At 38.5% G+C, this 16,317-nt stretch overlaps 1 protein-coding gene across 18 annotated transcripts in view; it reads right to left on the reverse strand.

Annotated features, from left to right (window-relative positions):
* The window catches only part of LOC134220842 (F-BAR domain only protein 2), an 85,655-nt gene that overhangs the window by 55,699 nt on the left and 13,639 nt on the right, over window positions 1–16,317 (reverse strand). For 15 of the 18 annotated variants that reach the window (XM_062699969.1, XM_062699961.1, XM_062699967.1 and 12 more), the window contains one exon: window positions 3,675–4,289. The exons of 2 other annotated variants lie outside the window; for them this stretch is intronic. In XM_062699969.1, coding sequence (XP_062555953.1) covers window positions 3,675–4,226 — 552 coding nt within the window. In that variant the 5' untranslated portion in view covers window positions 4,227–4,289. Of the gene's footprint in view, window positions 1–3,674; window positions 4,290–4,668; window positions 4,967–16,317 lie in introns of those variants that run through there. One more of the 18 variants, XM_062699976.1, reaches the window with a different exon arrangement.

Here is a 16,317-nt window from a genome sequence, read left to right on the forward strand (position 1 = left end):
ATGTGTTCTTTCAAGATTTCCTTCGGGAGTTTAGCCAGAAATTCTTTCAGTAATTGTTTCTTGAATTCTTGTATCCATTCCATGGCGATATCTTCCAGGAATTCCTTAGTGACATCTTTCATGCATAATTTTTCCAAGGAATTCCTTCATGATGAATTCTTTTGATATTTTCACTCTAGGAATATTTTGATCACTTTCTCTGGAAGTTGCTGCAGGACTAAAATATAGAAATTCCTGCGAGGATTCTTCCAGACAACCCCTCTGGAATACTTTCTGAAGCTCCTTCAGAAATTCCTTCTTAATTTCCTCCAACCATTCCTTTGGAGTTCCTTCAGGAATTCGTTTGGATAATCTATCAAAAATCCCACCGGAAGATACTTTAGGAATTCCTCCAGATGATCTTTCAGGAATCCCTCCGGAAGCTCTTCCAGAAGTCGCTTCGAAAGTTCTTCAAGGAATTCCTCCGGAGGTTCCTCCAGCGATTCCTCCGGAAGTTCCTCCAAGAATTCCTTCGGAAGTTCCTCCAGGATTTCGGAGGAATTTGTGGACGAACTTCCGGGGGCATTCCTGAAGAAAATTTCAGAGGAATTACTGAAGTAACTTTTGAAGGAAAACCAAAAAAAAAATCTTAGCGGACTTTCCTGGTTGAAATTATTGAGGAATATGTAGAGTAATTTCTGTAAGTTTTTCTGAACGAATTCTATGCAGAACCAAAGAAACTTTATTTGGAACTCCTGGGGATTTTTTAGAGGATTTTCCTGATGAACTGAATTAGTTGAGATTTTCTTAACTTTTCCTTGTTGGACTCTTGAAGGACTAGGAAGACACTCCTAGCATAGAGGATTTCCAGGATCAATTTCTAGAATATTTTTAGGAGGACTTTCTTGGAAGAATTTACGGACGATCTCCAGGGGAAACTGCTTTTGGAGCATTATTAGGAATCCAAAAAATTAAACATTTTGCAAATCCTGGAGGATTTTTATTACAAGCTGCTGGGTGATTTTGAAAGAGAAAAAACACTCTTGTAGGAATATTGATTGGGATTTCAAGATGAATTCCTGTTGAATAGGAAATCTGCTAGGTGAACTTCATACGGAATTCTTGGTGAAAAAATGTGCACAGGATCATAGAATACCATTATATACATATATCCACCCAAATTTAAATTTCGCAATCCGCAAACATCAGTGCGAGTACTTAAACGTTTTTATCATGATATGATTAGTCTGTTACAGGCGGGTAACATTGCGTGTATTTAAAATCATGATTTCGGGAATTCAGGGAAAAAATGTTAAGTTAACTATTGCGACAACAGTCAATTCAAAGAATGGGCAGTCGATGAAAGCGCCAGGCGCACCAGGTTGAGCAGCAAAATTGGGTTGCTGAGTGGGCGAAAGATCGGCAGATCGAAAACGGAATGGGAAAAGAGATCTTGGCGATGGGCTTCAAGGCGGGAAGCGACTGGCAGTTGAAGAGTGGGTGAATAGTAGAGCTTAGACTTAGATAACCAAGCTAGTAACAACGATGAAAACGCCAATAAAACGGTGAATAGAAGCCAAGTGGCCATAGAGAACAACGTGTGCGAGTTATAAGCCACAGCCTGTTCGAGAGCCTCCAGTTTTCAGTGTCGAGTCGACCCAGACCGGTTTATTTGAATTTCCCGGCCCCGGACTCTACGTTCCGAGTTCTTCGGCCTAAGCTAGAGGCGAAAGTGTGAGACACCGATTTTGTCCCGACGTTCTGCGAGAACTCGTCCAACCCATGTAGAAGCGGTTGCAATCTGGGTCAGTTAGAAGCCGAATAGTAGCAACCACCGGAGACTTACCGTTGCCGCCACTGCATCTACGACCATTCGCCGCCCTCGTCGTCGCCGTCATCCGATATTCGCCGCCACCGTTCCCCGTCTAAACGCCATCTTTCAAGCCGAATACACGACAGCCTCTGAGCCGCCTACCCGCCATCTTCCCAGCCAACTACTCGCCATCTTGGATGCATACTTCTCGGCGATCGTTGGCTACTTCATCATCGGAGTGAGCCCCATTTCCGATACCCGCTTATCCTTCATCGAAGCTACAAGCCGCAACATCCACCCCACCGGCGCGGGCGAGCCCGCCCGCTGACGAAGGTATACGACCTATTCAACGACGTGCATACCAACCGTTTCTTCTACCATCACGTTTAAACGTGAGTAGCGCTTGTGTGTTAGGATCCAGAAATCCAAAAACTCTCCCTCGCCGCACGCCCTGAGATCCGAAACCAAAAGAGGTCTTTCGCATCCACCCCGGAGGCAGCCGTTGGCTCAAGACCAGCTGTCTGGGGTTTGCTGCCGGTTTCCTTCTGAATCCGAGCTCTGTGGTTCCGGGGTAAAAAAAGAGGTCTTATAAGTCGTGGCCATCGCACTGTCAGTCCAGTTGGGTGATCATATGTTTCGAATCAAAACAAACACGATGCTACGCACACCAACATATCCAATGACAGATGGAACTGAAAATGTTTTTGACCCTTCCTTCGGAAGTGTCTATAATTACACTTTGTATGCGTTACGCAGGTGTGTTACGTATTAATCTATCAAGAAATCTCGTGAATTATTAAATGAAATGTATGGTATTTGAAACAAATTCACTTTGATATTGAAAAAATAATTGTAACAAATGATATGATATGGAAATATGCCTATTTTTCTGGTTTGTTTCAAAGAAACAAATGATTTTAATTGAGGAACATATAGAAGCATGTGCAAAAAAATCTTCTCAGAAAAGCAAAAACGTAAAAATTTAAAGGGATTTTAAAAATTCCTTCAGAGGAAGCTAGATAGCAAATGTGAGCATGTTTTGAGACACTAATAGACCACTTGTATGCATGTATGTGTGCGTATGTGTGCAAATTCTGAAATTTACTACCATAAAAGTCTCACTCATTTTTAAGGTATTGAACAAGTTTAGTTTTACCAAATTAGGCATCCATTAGGCGAAATATATGTTATAATTGAACGCTATTGAGTTTCGCTCAGATAAATGACTGATTTAGTTAGTTCTGGATTAATTAATATCGAGGTCTCTGGAAATTACGAGTACAATATATGCAACCAGCGTTACGATAGTTACTAACCATGTCACAATAGCTATTCAATCCGACGAGCGCCTTATAGATAGACAGCATGAAGTACAGTACGTTATCATTCGTTGAGTTGTCACTCAACCCATGACATCCGCCTTTGGGTAGGCTATTATTTTGTCACTTTCACGGTAAATCGCCGTGGGAAGCTGAGTAGTTTTATCTCGTTTTAAATACTGGAGTCTGGAAAAAAATTCCTTATAACTAAGAAAGGGTCAAAATCTTACTGTAGGTGGATGATTCTGGGTTTTATTATAAACCTATTAGGGGAAACCGCCAAATGTTGAACGGCTAATTTTGTCGCCTATTGTTGAACTCCCATAAGAAATGCACGTGCGTTCAACAATAGGCGAAAAAAATAGTCGTTCAACATTTGGCGAATTACCCTATATGGACACATTTGATCAGATTTTTTTTAACAATGTGAGTATCTGTTTTATTATCGGAAGAGAGGGCTGATCTTCGCTGAACCTTAAATATCGAGTGACGGAGTTTTTAATACATTCTGAACATCAGGTTGCTTTTATAATTAGTAAGAAAAGTAGCAAATGAAAATTTACCTCATTCCGTACGCTCGCTTCCGATTGCCAAATCATCCCAGGCCAGAGAGCCACATTGATGTAGTATCCTCTAACAACTCGTCTGTTCAACTTTGCTCTGACATCGGCCCCACAGTGACTTGTCTCGAGAATCAAGAAGCCTGTGGTTTTCCCATTCATACGACCATCTATGATTGTACCGTAGAGCCGGAAAAGATCGAGAATCTCCTCGAACGGCACGGCCTGTCCGATGTTCGACACCCATAATGCATAGCGTCCTACAGCATCATCTTCAGCTTTGCTCCTCTTTAGAACGCACATACGGAAATCTGACGATGGCATTTCTGAGGTGTTACACTGATTCAATGCCAAACTGGAGTTACGTATGATACGGGCATTCAGGTGACGTGAGGCTGACAGTGCTTCTTTACGAGTTGACATGTAGACATTTGCACTGTATCTGTTTATTTCAACATCCAGAACGTCTCCGTGAAGTGCAAACAAGTTTGCCATTTCCGTTCTGGTTATTTCAGCAGGAATGTTATAAACATTTATTCTGATCGCTTTTGTCATCTTCGTTTTTCTTTTTCAATTCAATTACTCACTATTTTCATTTCAGATTACACGCATTTGACACTAATTAATGGAAAGTAGTTAGGAGAAATGAATTTGAGAATTCCACACATTGACTCCACACAGAGAACTGCTTGACTCATTCAAATTCAATGCTGGTTACACTGGATTATTATCATGAAATACTGATCAACTAATCTATCGATCGCTATCAAGAACTATGTTAATCGGTTTTAGGGAGGAAATTTGTTGTGGAGTAGTCAACAAGCTTATATGTACATTATGAACATCGACAGGTTTGCAAATTTGAGTCAAAGTTCAATACCATCAATGTAGAAATTTATTCAAGTATCATCCATAAGACTTGAATAAAACAACTTTACAAAATTACAACTGGTGATTCAAAATTCTTCAGATATTGTAGAAGCAAATGAATATTTACCTTATTAGCATTGCACAATGCTGACGTCGACATCCGAATCTCTCCTCTCCAGGGATTCACCATGATACGGTTTCCTCTGATTAATGTTCCATTGATGTTATCAATTACCACCTTGGCAGAATAATTCGACTGCAGAGTTACTTGCCCGAAAGTACTTAGATGCAGCACTGTTCCGTAGGGACGGAACAAATCCCCAATTTCGTTAAAAGGTACATTTTGACCGATGTTTGTAACCAAAAACGCCCAGCACGGTACCTCTTTATCACCGGTCTGGTTAGTAACAGCAAAACTCCTGTAACTAGCAAACGACCAATCTTGATGTCCTTGTAGAAACAAATCAATACTGAATCCGTTAATTACACGACCCCGCAATTGACGAATGGCTTGTTCAGCCGACTTGCGGCTGACCATGAGCACGAACGCTAGGCTATCGATTACTTTGATATCCACGACATCTTTTATATAGTGGATAAATACGTTTGCCAATTCAGGCACTGTCACTCCAGGTGGTAAATCTGTGACACAAACTTCAATAACTTTCACCATTTTCACTTTCTTTTTCAGATCCACTACTTGTATTTTTGATCAAATACGAATGGTAACTTCCTTGTATTACATAACAACTTTATTCGGAACATAGACAATAGTAGCTACCAAATACTGACTGGACTAAACTGCCTACTGTCGCATGGGGCAACAATTGACAAAATTTGACTCGTTCATTTTTGATAATCTAGCAGAATCTGTTATTAAATATTGAAACAACCATGAATTGATTACCAAATGTTGTGCCGTCGACTAACATCAATTGCGAGAGAGTTAGTGGCGTAATTCATGGGCGAACGTTCTGCCGCGGAACAGCAGACACGAAAACAACGTGCCCTCACATCATCTATTCATCGACTTGAAAGCAACGTATGATACAAGATTTTCATGAACTATTTGGTTTCGCTGACGACATTGATATTACGTCACATAACTTTGAAAAGATGGAGGAAGCCTACATCAGACCTAAGAGGAAAGCTATGTAGATCGGACTAGTCATTAACACGTCGAAGACGAAGTACATCATAGAAAGAGGCTTGAGAGAGGATAACGCGAGCCAGCCACCACGAGTTTGTATCGGTTCGGTGGTAACGGAATTGAGGTTGTCGAAGAATTCGTGTACTTGGGCTTCCTAGTAGCCTTCAAAAATGATGCCAGCAAAAAAAATCGGAGGACAATAAATCGCACGAGCAGGAGACTCCGCTTGGATCGAATAGAATTTGCCGCCGCACACTCTCAGTCATTGAAGTGATGAAATGGACCATGGGTGTCTTCAGCGAAGTTTCAATATAATCTCAAAACAAAAGTTTTGAAATTTTTCAACGGTCATTTTGATGTTATAAAAAGTATATGTGACCGCATCAAATTTTGAAGGAAGCTCTTTTTATTTCAACCAAGTTTTCCAAATTCCATACAAAAATGACCATTTCTGCAGAGTTCCTTCAGGAATTCTTCCGGAAGTTCCTCCAGGAATTCCTCAGAAAGTTCCTCCAGGAATTCATCCGGAAGCTCCTCCAGGAATTCCTCCGAAAGTTCCTCCAGGAATTCCTCCGGAAGTTCCTCTAGGAATTCCTTCGGAAGTTCCTCTAGGAATTCCTCCGGAAGTTCCTCTAGGAATTCCTCTGGAAGTTCCTCTAGGAATTCCTCCGGAAGGTCCTCTAGGAAATCCTCCGGAAGGTCCTCTAGGAATTCCTCCAGAAGTTCCTCTAGGAATTCCTCCGGAAGTTCCTCCAGGAATTCATCCCGAAGTTCCTCCAGAAATTGCTCCGGAAGTTCCTCCAGGAATTCCTCCGGAAGTTCCTCCAGGAATTCCTCCAGGAATTCCTCCGAAAGTTCCTCCAGGAATTCCTCCGGAAGTTCATCCAGGAATTCCTCCGGAAGTTCATCCAGGAATTCCTCCGGAAGTTCATCCAGGAATTCCTCCGGAAGTTCCTCCGGAAGTTCCTCCAGGAATTCCTCCGGATGTTCCTCCAGAAATTCCTCCGGAAGTTCTTCCAGGACTTCCTCCAAAGTTCCTCCAGAAATTCCTCCAGAAGTTCCTCCAGGAATTCCTCCGGAAGTTCCGAAAGAATTCCTGGATAAACTTTCGAAGCAATTCCTGGATGAACTTCCGAAGGAATTTTTGGAGGAACTTCAGAAAGAAATTCCTGGAGGAACTTCAGAAATGAATTCCTGGAAGAACTTCCGAAGGAATTCCTGGATGAACTTCCGAAGGAATTTCTGGAGGAACGTCTGAAGGAATTCCTGGATGAAGTTTCGAAGGAATTCCTGGAGGAACTTCGGAGAAATTCCTGGAAGAACTTCCGGAGGAATTCCTAGAGGAACTTCTGAAGAAATTCCTGGAGGAACTTCAGAAAGGAATTCCTGGAGGAACTTCAGAAAGGATTCCTGGAGAAACTTACTTTATTTATCTTTTTTGTCTTATCTTATTTGTTTTATTTGTCTCATTTGTCTCATTCATCTTATTTACACCACCTTTTAAAAGCTTGTGTGGAAACCTTGTACAAACATCCTCTCACGATATGTTCTAATGTTGTTCTAGAAACGGCTCATGTTTTCATTCCCCAAACCAGCTGGAGTTTGTTTATTTTGACTTCCTTATTGCGTGATTAGTCGGCGCTGCTGCTGTTCTCTCGCCGAACCACTGCATAAGTGATAAATTTCTTCCCCATTGTTGCTAATACTTTTTGTTCTCAGTTTACTGCAAATTCTAAAGCAATTGTAAGGGTGAAATCAGTAGTGATTCAGTTTGGTTGCAAATTTTCGAATACTATTCTAGTTTGAATATGAGCCAAACTAGAACAAACTCACAGGCTTCCACAGCAGTGTTCTATTCATGTTTGATTTTTTTTCCATTAAATGAAATGATTATGTTGCTGCTGAGGAAGGTGCGGTTAATGCAAAGTGGATTGATCTGTACATAAAATGACGCATTGATACACCAAAACAATTGAAAAATATTTGAATCTCGTGATTCATTCGTGGTTCAAATCTGCAGAAAATAGAACTGAGCGGTATAACAGTTTTAAGCTTTTGAATCTCGACTGTTATAAAAAATGAATCTTGAGCCACTGCTGGGAAAGCGCATGATTCAGATTCATATTCAAACTGACAGCCCCGAACGATTTGGATCACTGCTGATTTTACTCTAAACTGCATAATGATGAAATAATTTTGGCGACATTGACAGCGTCATTCTGGCGGGCTGAATTGGATAATTTTCTCTCTCAGAGACTGGTACCACGTGCTTTTTAACGCAAAAACCCTTCCCTCAGACCTTAAAGTGTGATTTCTCCAGAAGTTGTTTGTAACTTAATTTAAAAAATCCAAATTCCAGAGCCCGCTGTGATAATTTATTTGCTTATTTTGAAAAGACAGACCAAACAATGAAATTTTAGCAGTAATTAAACTTTTTTCAACACTTTTACTATTTATTATTATTCAAAATCAAGGATAATAGCAAAATACACGATCTGTGACGGCGATCCAGTTAGAAAAAATGCGATCGTTCTGCGTGGCATTCGAAAACACAATCAAAGCGAACATGTTTAGCGAAACTTGGGCCCCCCTTAGCCTAGTGGTAAGACGAGTGGCTACAAAGCCAGACCATGCCCAGGGTGGCTGGGTTCGATTCCCGGTGCCGGTCTAGATAATTTTCGGTTTGGAAATTGCAGGGGTCTGCGAAGCGGCCATGTTTCTGATGCCAGCATCAAAATCATCGATTAATTTAATACGAAGGCGTAATCATAATCGTTGAAACCTGCCATTGAAAATGTATTTTGAATATCATGATATTTTGGCGAAGTAGAGCGCTTGGTGCCGATTGAAATCTGAAAATTTATTAAAGACATCAATATTCTTGTTGAAATACACCTCGCATTCATACTTTCGCACAAGTTCTTGAAAAATGATGAAAAATAATTACGTCTATTTGGAAAAAAATCACTTCGGAATAGTGGTTTGTTTACAAAATAGAATTGTCAGTGGGAAACCCAATTTCAATAGAACAATGGGAAACTCAAAGATGTTGGCTATTGTCAAACGTAGTGGGTAGGATTGGGGTTGCCAGATACCTGGGAAATTGCCTCGACTTCCCTGGGCATAAAAGTATCATCGTGTTAGCCTCATGATGGACGAATACAAAAATGGTACCTTGGCTTAGAAACCTTGCAGTTAATTGAATTAACACTAAGCTGCGAGGCGTCAATGTCCCAGTGGGGGATGGAATGCCAATAAGAAGAAGAACTTTCAGGAAATGGAGGATAATTCAGCCGTCTTACACCCCGCTCCTGAACTGGATCATTATTCAGCACGATTATTTTATTTAAGTTGCAGTTAACGTTTTGATATTAAAACTTTCCCCAAAAAAACTCATATTTTGAAGCCTCCAGCTATTTATCGATTAACAATCTGATATGAGTACAACTGATGCGGATGCAATCGAGTTTCCAGCACTGTCCCGTATGGACGAAATAAATCCTCAATTTCGCCAACCGATATGTCGGGGGCGATGTTCGTAATCCTAAACCCCCAGCACGGTACCTCTTCATCGGCGGCTGCGTAATATTCATCGAGGGTGCCTTTATCATTTTTCAACGACCAAATGCAAGAGCCATGAAGGTCCAGCTGAATACAAGATCCGTTGATTACTCGGCCTGCCAGATGACGAACGGCTTCTTTGGCCGCCTCAAGGTTAGTCATAAGAACGAGGGCAAACCCTCTCAACAATGTAATATCCACAAGATATTCTCTGTAGTCGACGAACGCTCTCACTATAGCATGCACCGTAACACCATAAGGCAACCGTTGAACGCGAACTTTAGCAACCTTCATCATTGTTTGTTAGTTGTTTCTTTTTCTATTCAATTGCTTGTTAATTTAAACATACATAAACTAGAAGTAAAGTGCAGAACGTTACAGAACGTGCAGACATTAGTAGCTACCAGACACTGACTGAACTGAGTGACAATTAAATTAATTAATTAGACAACAGAAGAAAACGAGATGCACAATCCTACCCAAGTGTTTAGAAAAGGATAATTGCCAAATGCAGACATTGAAACATTTTGGAAACAAAATAAAATTTTGTATTTGTTCTGACGACTGTGGTGTACTTCAATGTAAAAATGTAAAAAAACCAACACCTTGGGTCCAGTTAATAATCATCGTAAACATAAATTTCTCGGAACAGGAAAAGGTTAATCAAGATGGTCCCCATGTATATTGGCGGTATATGCGGAATTGAAACAGTACTGGTTTTGGGTTGGGTACGAATTTATTGAATGAAATAAATGTCGAGCTTCAAAAAAATAATAGTTATACCGTCGTCGGGAGTGACAATGGGTCAAATGGGGTGGAAATCAGAATTATCAGCACAAAAACTGTAGAAAATTCAAGAAAATCCGTGAAAATTGAGATCAATTTCCTTTGGAAATGCAAAATAGTTTTCCATGGAATTTTAAGAGAATCTCGTTAAAATTCAGAAAAATTTCAAAAGAATTTCCCGAGGAAATAAAAAAATCCCGTAAAGCTTCATAAAAAATTCCTATAGAAATTCGTGAAAACTTTTAGCTTGAAAAACATGCAGCTTGTTGATTTATTCTCAGCTTAATTATTGCATTTCTCAAGCCCTGGCCATGCTTTCTCGATCAGATGGTCTTACACAGATGCCTTCCTTTGATTACCATTCATCTGATGACACAATCCACGCACTTCTACACCAAGGGACCAAAATTTCAAACTAAAAATCAGGATCCAATATCTGTAGGACAGGAAACCATACATATTGAATTACAAGAAAAACATTTCTTCCACTGAAAAATGTTTTCGGAACATTGTTTAATAGCCAATCAAAGTAGCAGACTTTTAGTATAAAAAAAGACTCCCTAATCATTCTTTTACAAATATGCTCTATCGCACCGATTTGGGTTAAAATGTATTGATGAATACGTAATTAAATACAGTTTTTAATGATCTTTTTGTGTGCACATTGTATTGCTTCGAAAATTTTAGTTTACATGAAATATTTGTACTTTAAAAACAGTGACATTGAAATGGTGTCGCGTTACGAAAATAGTCGTATAATTGATACTAGACAAAAGGTACAAACATTGGAAAAGTAATATTTCGGATTCTCTTAGTACTCATCAAGAGCTTTCTTTTCGTGTATTAAGATCCAAAATCGGACCATTTTCCATGAAGTTACACTAGGTACAAAAATATGGTGTCGCGTTACGCGAATTGAATGTGCTTCTGTAATAAGGGATAAAATGCTTTCGATTTATTGATACAGTATCACAATGGTTTCTTTCAAGTAATTTAGGGCTTGTACATGAATAGCGTAACAAAGTTGGGGGTTTAACGGGGTGTGTCATTTGGTAACTCTCCATACTACAAAAAATAGGTTACCATATAAAAATGTTACGGAGTAATGGGAAATTACAAATGTTTGGTGTTGTGTAGGACCCTTTGGGGTCGTCCGTTAATAAGTCACGTGAAACTGAGTTTTTTTTTCGAATAAATTGTGAGGCTTTTTTAATCCTCTCTCTTCTCCACGCAATATCACAATGCCACTCATATGAGTAAACGTAACTAACAGTTTGCTGAAGAACACGGTTTCCTTCTACCATGTCACGAACCGTCAAACTTGTTTGTGGATGCCAAGTATGATTATAGTTTTTTCAATGGTTCGTTTATTTGAAAGGCTCATCTGACGTGAAGCGTTACGGAGCCGCAGTTATGTTTTTGCCTTTCTCGTATACTAAGTATACGTAAAGGCTATAATTTCACTCCAAAACCAAACTTTTGATAGAAGGCTCGGAGACCCATAGTGTTATATACCAATCGACTCAGCTCGACGAATTGAGGTGATGTCTGTTTGTGTGTATGTATGTATGTGTGTGTGTGTGTATGTGTGTATGTGTACAAATTTTGTAGACACACTTTTTGGAACTTAGCATTACCCGATTTACTCGCAACAAGTTGCATTCGACGGGGAATGCGGTCCCATTGTTTGCTATTGAAAATTGGACCGATCGGCCATTGCATTTCTGAATTATTGAAAAATCATTGTTTTTCCCAAGGGTCCCCCCTTGGAAAAAAAATTCAAAATCGAAAAAAAAAATTTTTTTCAAGAATGGTGGAAATGCATAGTAATTAATGCAAAAACATGCAAAATGACAGAAAATATGCGATCTATCCCCCTAAAGTGCTTTTGTGATTTTTTTAGTTCCTTTTACGATGCACGAGAAAGGCATCATCACCGCTAGGTGGATTAATCTGGGTTTTTAATACAAGTTTTATCTTGATTTTTAAACATATTTTTAGCTTTGAGGAACCGAAAGACTCGTGTTTTTTTCTCCATTTAATTCGATGATTTTTAATATTTTAGTTAATTTTCCTTTCGTTCGCTCTCACTAGCTCGGCATTTTTTATTCCTTGACCAAGATTGTCACAGCCGAGTACGTCAGCGCTCAAAGAAGATGCCGTGAACATACGTCAATTTAGTATATATTTCATCTTAAGAACATTAACAGAGATTTTCACAGTCAATATCGATGAAATAATTTAAGAGTGTTGGTCACCGGTAGTCAAAAATATAATGAATAATAACGTCAGGCAAAAAACTTCGCCAAACCAATGCCAGAATAAGGGCTTATCGAAAAAGGTTAACAGAGGGTTGCTGAGTGATAAATTGAAAAAAAAATATTTCCATTTTATGTTAATCGAGATGAATCAGCATTGGGCTGGTTCGTTAATAAAGACATATTATATCAGGCATCCTAATGAATTTTGCTTTGACCTGAATGAATATACAATAATAAGACAATTATTTCACACCAGGATATAAACACTATTTTCAAAATTGAGTATTTATTTTCTGAGTAGTGTTGATGATAGCGTAAAGATCGAAAATGTAGTTAAAAGTAGTGCACTCAGCGCAAGACGCAGACCTTCTTGTGATAAATATTGGTTGAGACATGAGACGTATTCCAATCTTTTCGGAAATGAATAAAAAGTTGAAAAGTTGACAACGTTTCAGTAGAAACGTTGAATAAAAAACAATATTCCTCTTCAATGTTGCTGAGCTTCTTGGCCCATCATCACCTTTCAAAATGGTTAACGCAGAAAAAAGGCAATATAGAACTTTTCAGTGTAAAAAAAACTCACTTCTGACCACGTACTTAAAACCGATCCGGGTCATACTTAGGTGTGACTAATATGAAAAAGGAAAACCGATTACCATTTAATTTGTTTCTAAAACTGAATATGTGATACGAATGGAATTGGTTCAGTTCTATATTTGTGCCGGTTAGTCCCTCAAACTTTAATAACTGAAACTCCAGATCGTAACCACCAACTCGAACTACATTCAACGATAGATAATGTGATAATATTCTGTGTCGAATATAACATGTCGCATCGAAATCGGCTGAAATTACGTATTCTATCAACGATAAACACGTTTGCGTAACGCGACACCATTTGCAGGAGACTGTTTGTCGATCAGCGTAACGCGGCGGTGTTCATATCAATTCAGTTGTTTTCATTATAATTTCCGTTTTTTCCTGCGATTTTAATTCACAGCCTCATTTCTGTTGATGTATACGAGAAATGCTTAGAATAAATCGAGACTCCAAACCGTATACCAGAGCTGAAAAGCGCATTGCATTTCAAAATGCGAAAAAGTGTAATTCAGCAATGGTGTCGCGTTACGAAATGCAGCGCGCTATATTTATCATATTCAAAGCGAAAAATCTCAAAATGAATATTCTATCAGAAAGGAAATTTAGTGAGGATAATTTTACACCTGTTTAATCATATGTCCCCGAGGCTAATTTCCGAATGCAGACCTAATTTCTCACTGAAAGTCGGCTCCTCATGGTGTCGCGTTACGCTGGAATATGTCTGATGATCTCAATTGTTAGACCAGAATGCCGTCATTATGGGTGTAAAAGTATTACAGTCGGCTCTCGGCATCTCGATACCTCTCCCTATGTCGATGGTTTTCTCGATCCCTTTAATCTACATACATTTGGGCATTCTATATCTCGATAACATCCCTATCTCGATTCTGGTCTTAGTTTGTTCAGGATTCTCTCTCTCTATGTCGATATATTCATATTTCTTGGCTACTAGACCATTTTTGGACAATAACAAACACATGAACAACAAGAGATGACATTTGGTTTGTTGTCGTTTTTCATAGCAACGAGCTTTTTTCAATCTAGTTCCCCTTTTCAATTTTTCTTCCATTCCTCGATCTCTCCTTATCTCGATGCTCCCTTCAATATCGAGATGTGGAGAGGCGACTGTAGAAAGTTTTGTGTTTCCAACTTTAGTAATACAGATCGATATACATAAAAAGACAAACTCAGTGTCTACAACCAGATGTCGTACTGACAGGACATTCAACGCCTAGCAAAAAAGCTCAATTTGCTGATTTTTCTATATAAAGCTCTTCACCGGAATTTGTTAACGGAACAATTATTTATACATTACACATAATTCACAACGTTGAACAACTGAAAATATTAGTAGGTTAGATGTACACCCAAAAATAGTTCCAGTAAAATGAACAATGTGTTAGTTACGTGACCACAAAAAAATGGTATGGAAACCCGCCAGAAAAAAAAGACTTTCACCAATAAATAGCCCCCCAACCCGATCAGGAATTTATAACAAAATTATAACTCAATTCTATCAATGGTTGTTATTAAAACAACGTGTGTTATAATTAGATAATTCGATAAAAATGTGTCTTCGGCCAGTTTTATTTCATATCAAAATTATAACAACATTAGTTATGTATATTTACACAAAATAATTGCCTATATTTTTTGATATTGGAAAAAAGCGGAGGTAATCACCTCCAGTATAACTTGAATCAATGTTCGATGTTAATAGCTAGTATAAAGTTAATTGCCTACATTATGGATGGAAATGCGGCGTTGTAGCGTACCACATTTTTATACGTGATGTAGGCAATTACCATGAAAGTAAATTTTTGTACCTCATAATCATATCAACGGTTGTTATAATGTTGAAATGAAGGTAACAACCTCTGATATAATTATGTTACGGCTAGAGGGAATTTTGATATAATTTTTGTTATTTTAACTAACCAGCCAATTTTATGACACATTTTGTTACATTATTTTTCTGAAATAAATAACTCCCCTTGTTATAATTTTGTTATGCATTCTTGATCGGGAAGCAACCAAAAGTTCACATTTTACTTAAATTTGTTCCTAACTGAACCAACAAGTTCACTCTTGGTTCACATCGAGTTCCAAGCACCTTAACAGAACTTCAAAGTTCACCCTTGCGCTCCAGCCATACACAAAATTAGGTACTTTAAATGCAAGCTGATTAAGGCTCAAGACTCCATCACAAAATAAAATGAAAATAATGACTGTATCGCTTGTTTGTAATAGTGAGGCAATTGGTACGGAAAAATGCAGATAAATGTTGTTTACAACTGGGGTGGGTGGAAATGGGGTGTTAAAAATATGCCAGCTGATGCATAATGTTGCCAGACTTGACGAAATGTTTATTCTATATCATAACACATGTTCACGGTGTATCAAATATACGGGTATTTATCGGTTTAAAATTTGTTATTACCCACTTGGAATTTAACAGAAGCTTACATAACATGTTTAAATATTTATTTCTGGTATATTTGTTCAATCTGACAAACAGCAATGTTTTTTTCCAATAAACAAATCTGGCAACGGAGAAGAGATGATTATTTTCTTGTGTATGCACACCTTTGTTTGCGTGTTGGCTGGCGTATACGTTGTATTGTTCGGAATGAATGAAGTTGCATCGCGTAGATTTTGAACTCACCATTTCACTTATTGCGCTAGTGAATTTGAGTCTTCCGCATTTTATTGCATTCACAATACGGTCGTCAAATTTGTCTCTCACTTCGATTTTTGGAAAGCAGTTTTCGACAGTTTTTGGGCGTGAAGTGAATTAATTGGTAGTCAAGGTTGAAGAAAAATGTGAAGCTCAGTTAGTGAATATGTTTTAGGAGTGATCAAATCAAGGAAACAATGGGAAAAGATCAAGTGAAAAATCAAGTGAATGTGTATGTGTTTCATCCGAACGTTCGAACGTTAGTATGCGTTCGATGAACATACGAATATCGGCCAAGGAAAAACGCAGTTTTCAGCGTTTTTCCAGCAATTCCTCAGTAATTGCTAGTTTTGATTAGTGAAGAATTAATATGGAAATGCAATGAATATATTATGATGGAGGGTAAGTCCGTAAATAGCCCCAAAATATTGATTTACTTCAAAACTTTATTAGTATTAGTGCGGATTCGAATAAAATCATCGTCATTATCGAATTTATTACGGTTTATAGAGCCTTAAGCCAAAACATCCCATCTTATGCGTACTTTTGGTTGCTTGGGCCACTACCAGATAATCTGTTCAAAGGTCGTCAACACCTTTCTCGGTGCAATCAATTAATACATAAGCAGTCGCACATTCGATGCATTATATGTACATAGTTAAATAAATAACAGCGTTAGATTGTTGCTATCGACTCTATTTTCCTAGGTTGAACTCAAAGTTAAACTTTAAAGTTACAATT

The sequence above is a fragment of the Armigeres subalbatus genome, chromosome 3 (assembly GCF_024139115.2).
Source record: "Armigeres subalbatus isolate Guangzhou_Male chromosome 3, GZ_Asu_2, whole genome shotgun sequence".
Classification (NCBI taxonomy): Eukaryota; Metazoa; Arthropoda; class Insecta; order Diptera; family Culicidae; genus Armigeres; species Armigeres subalbatus.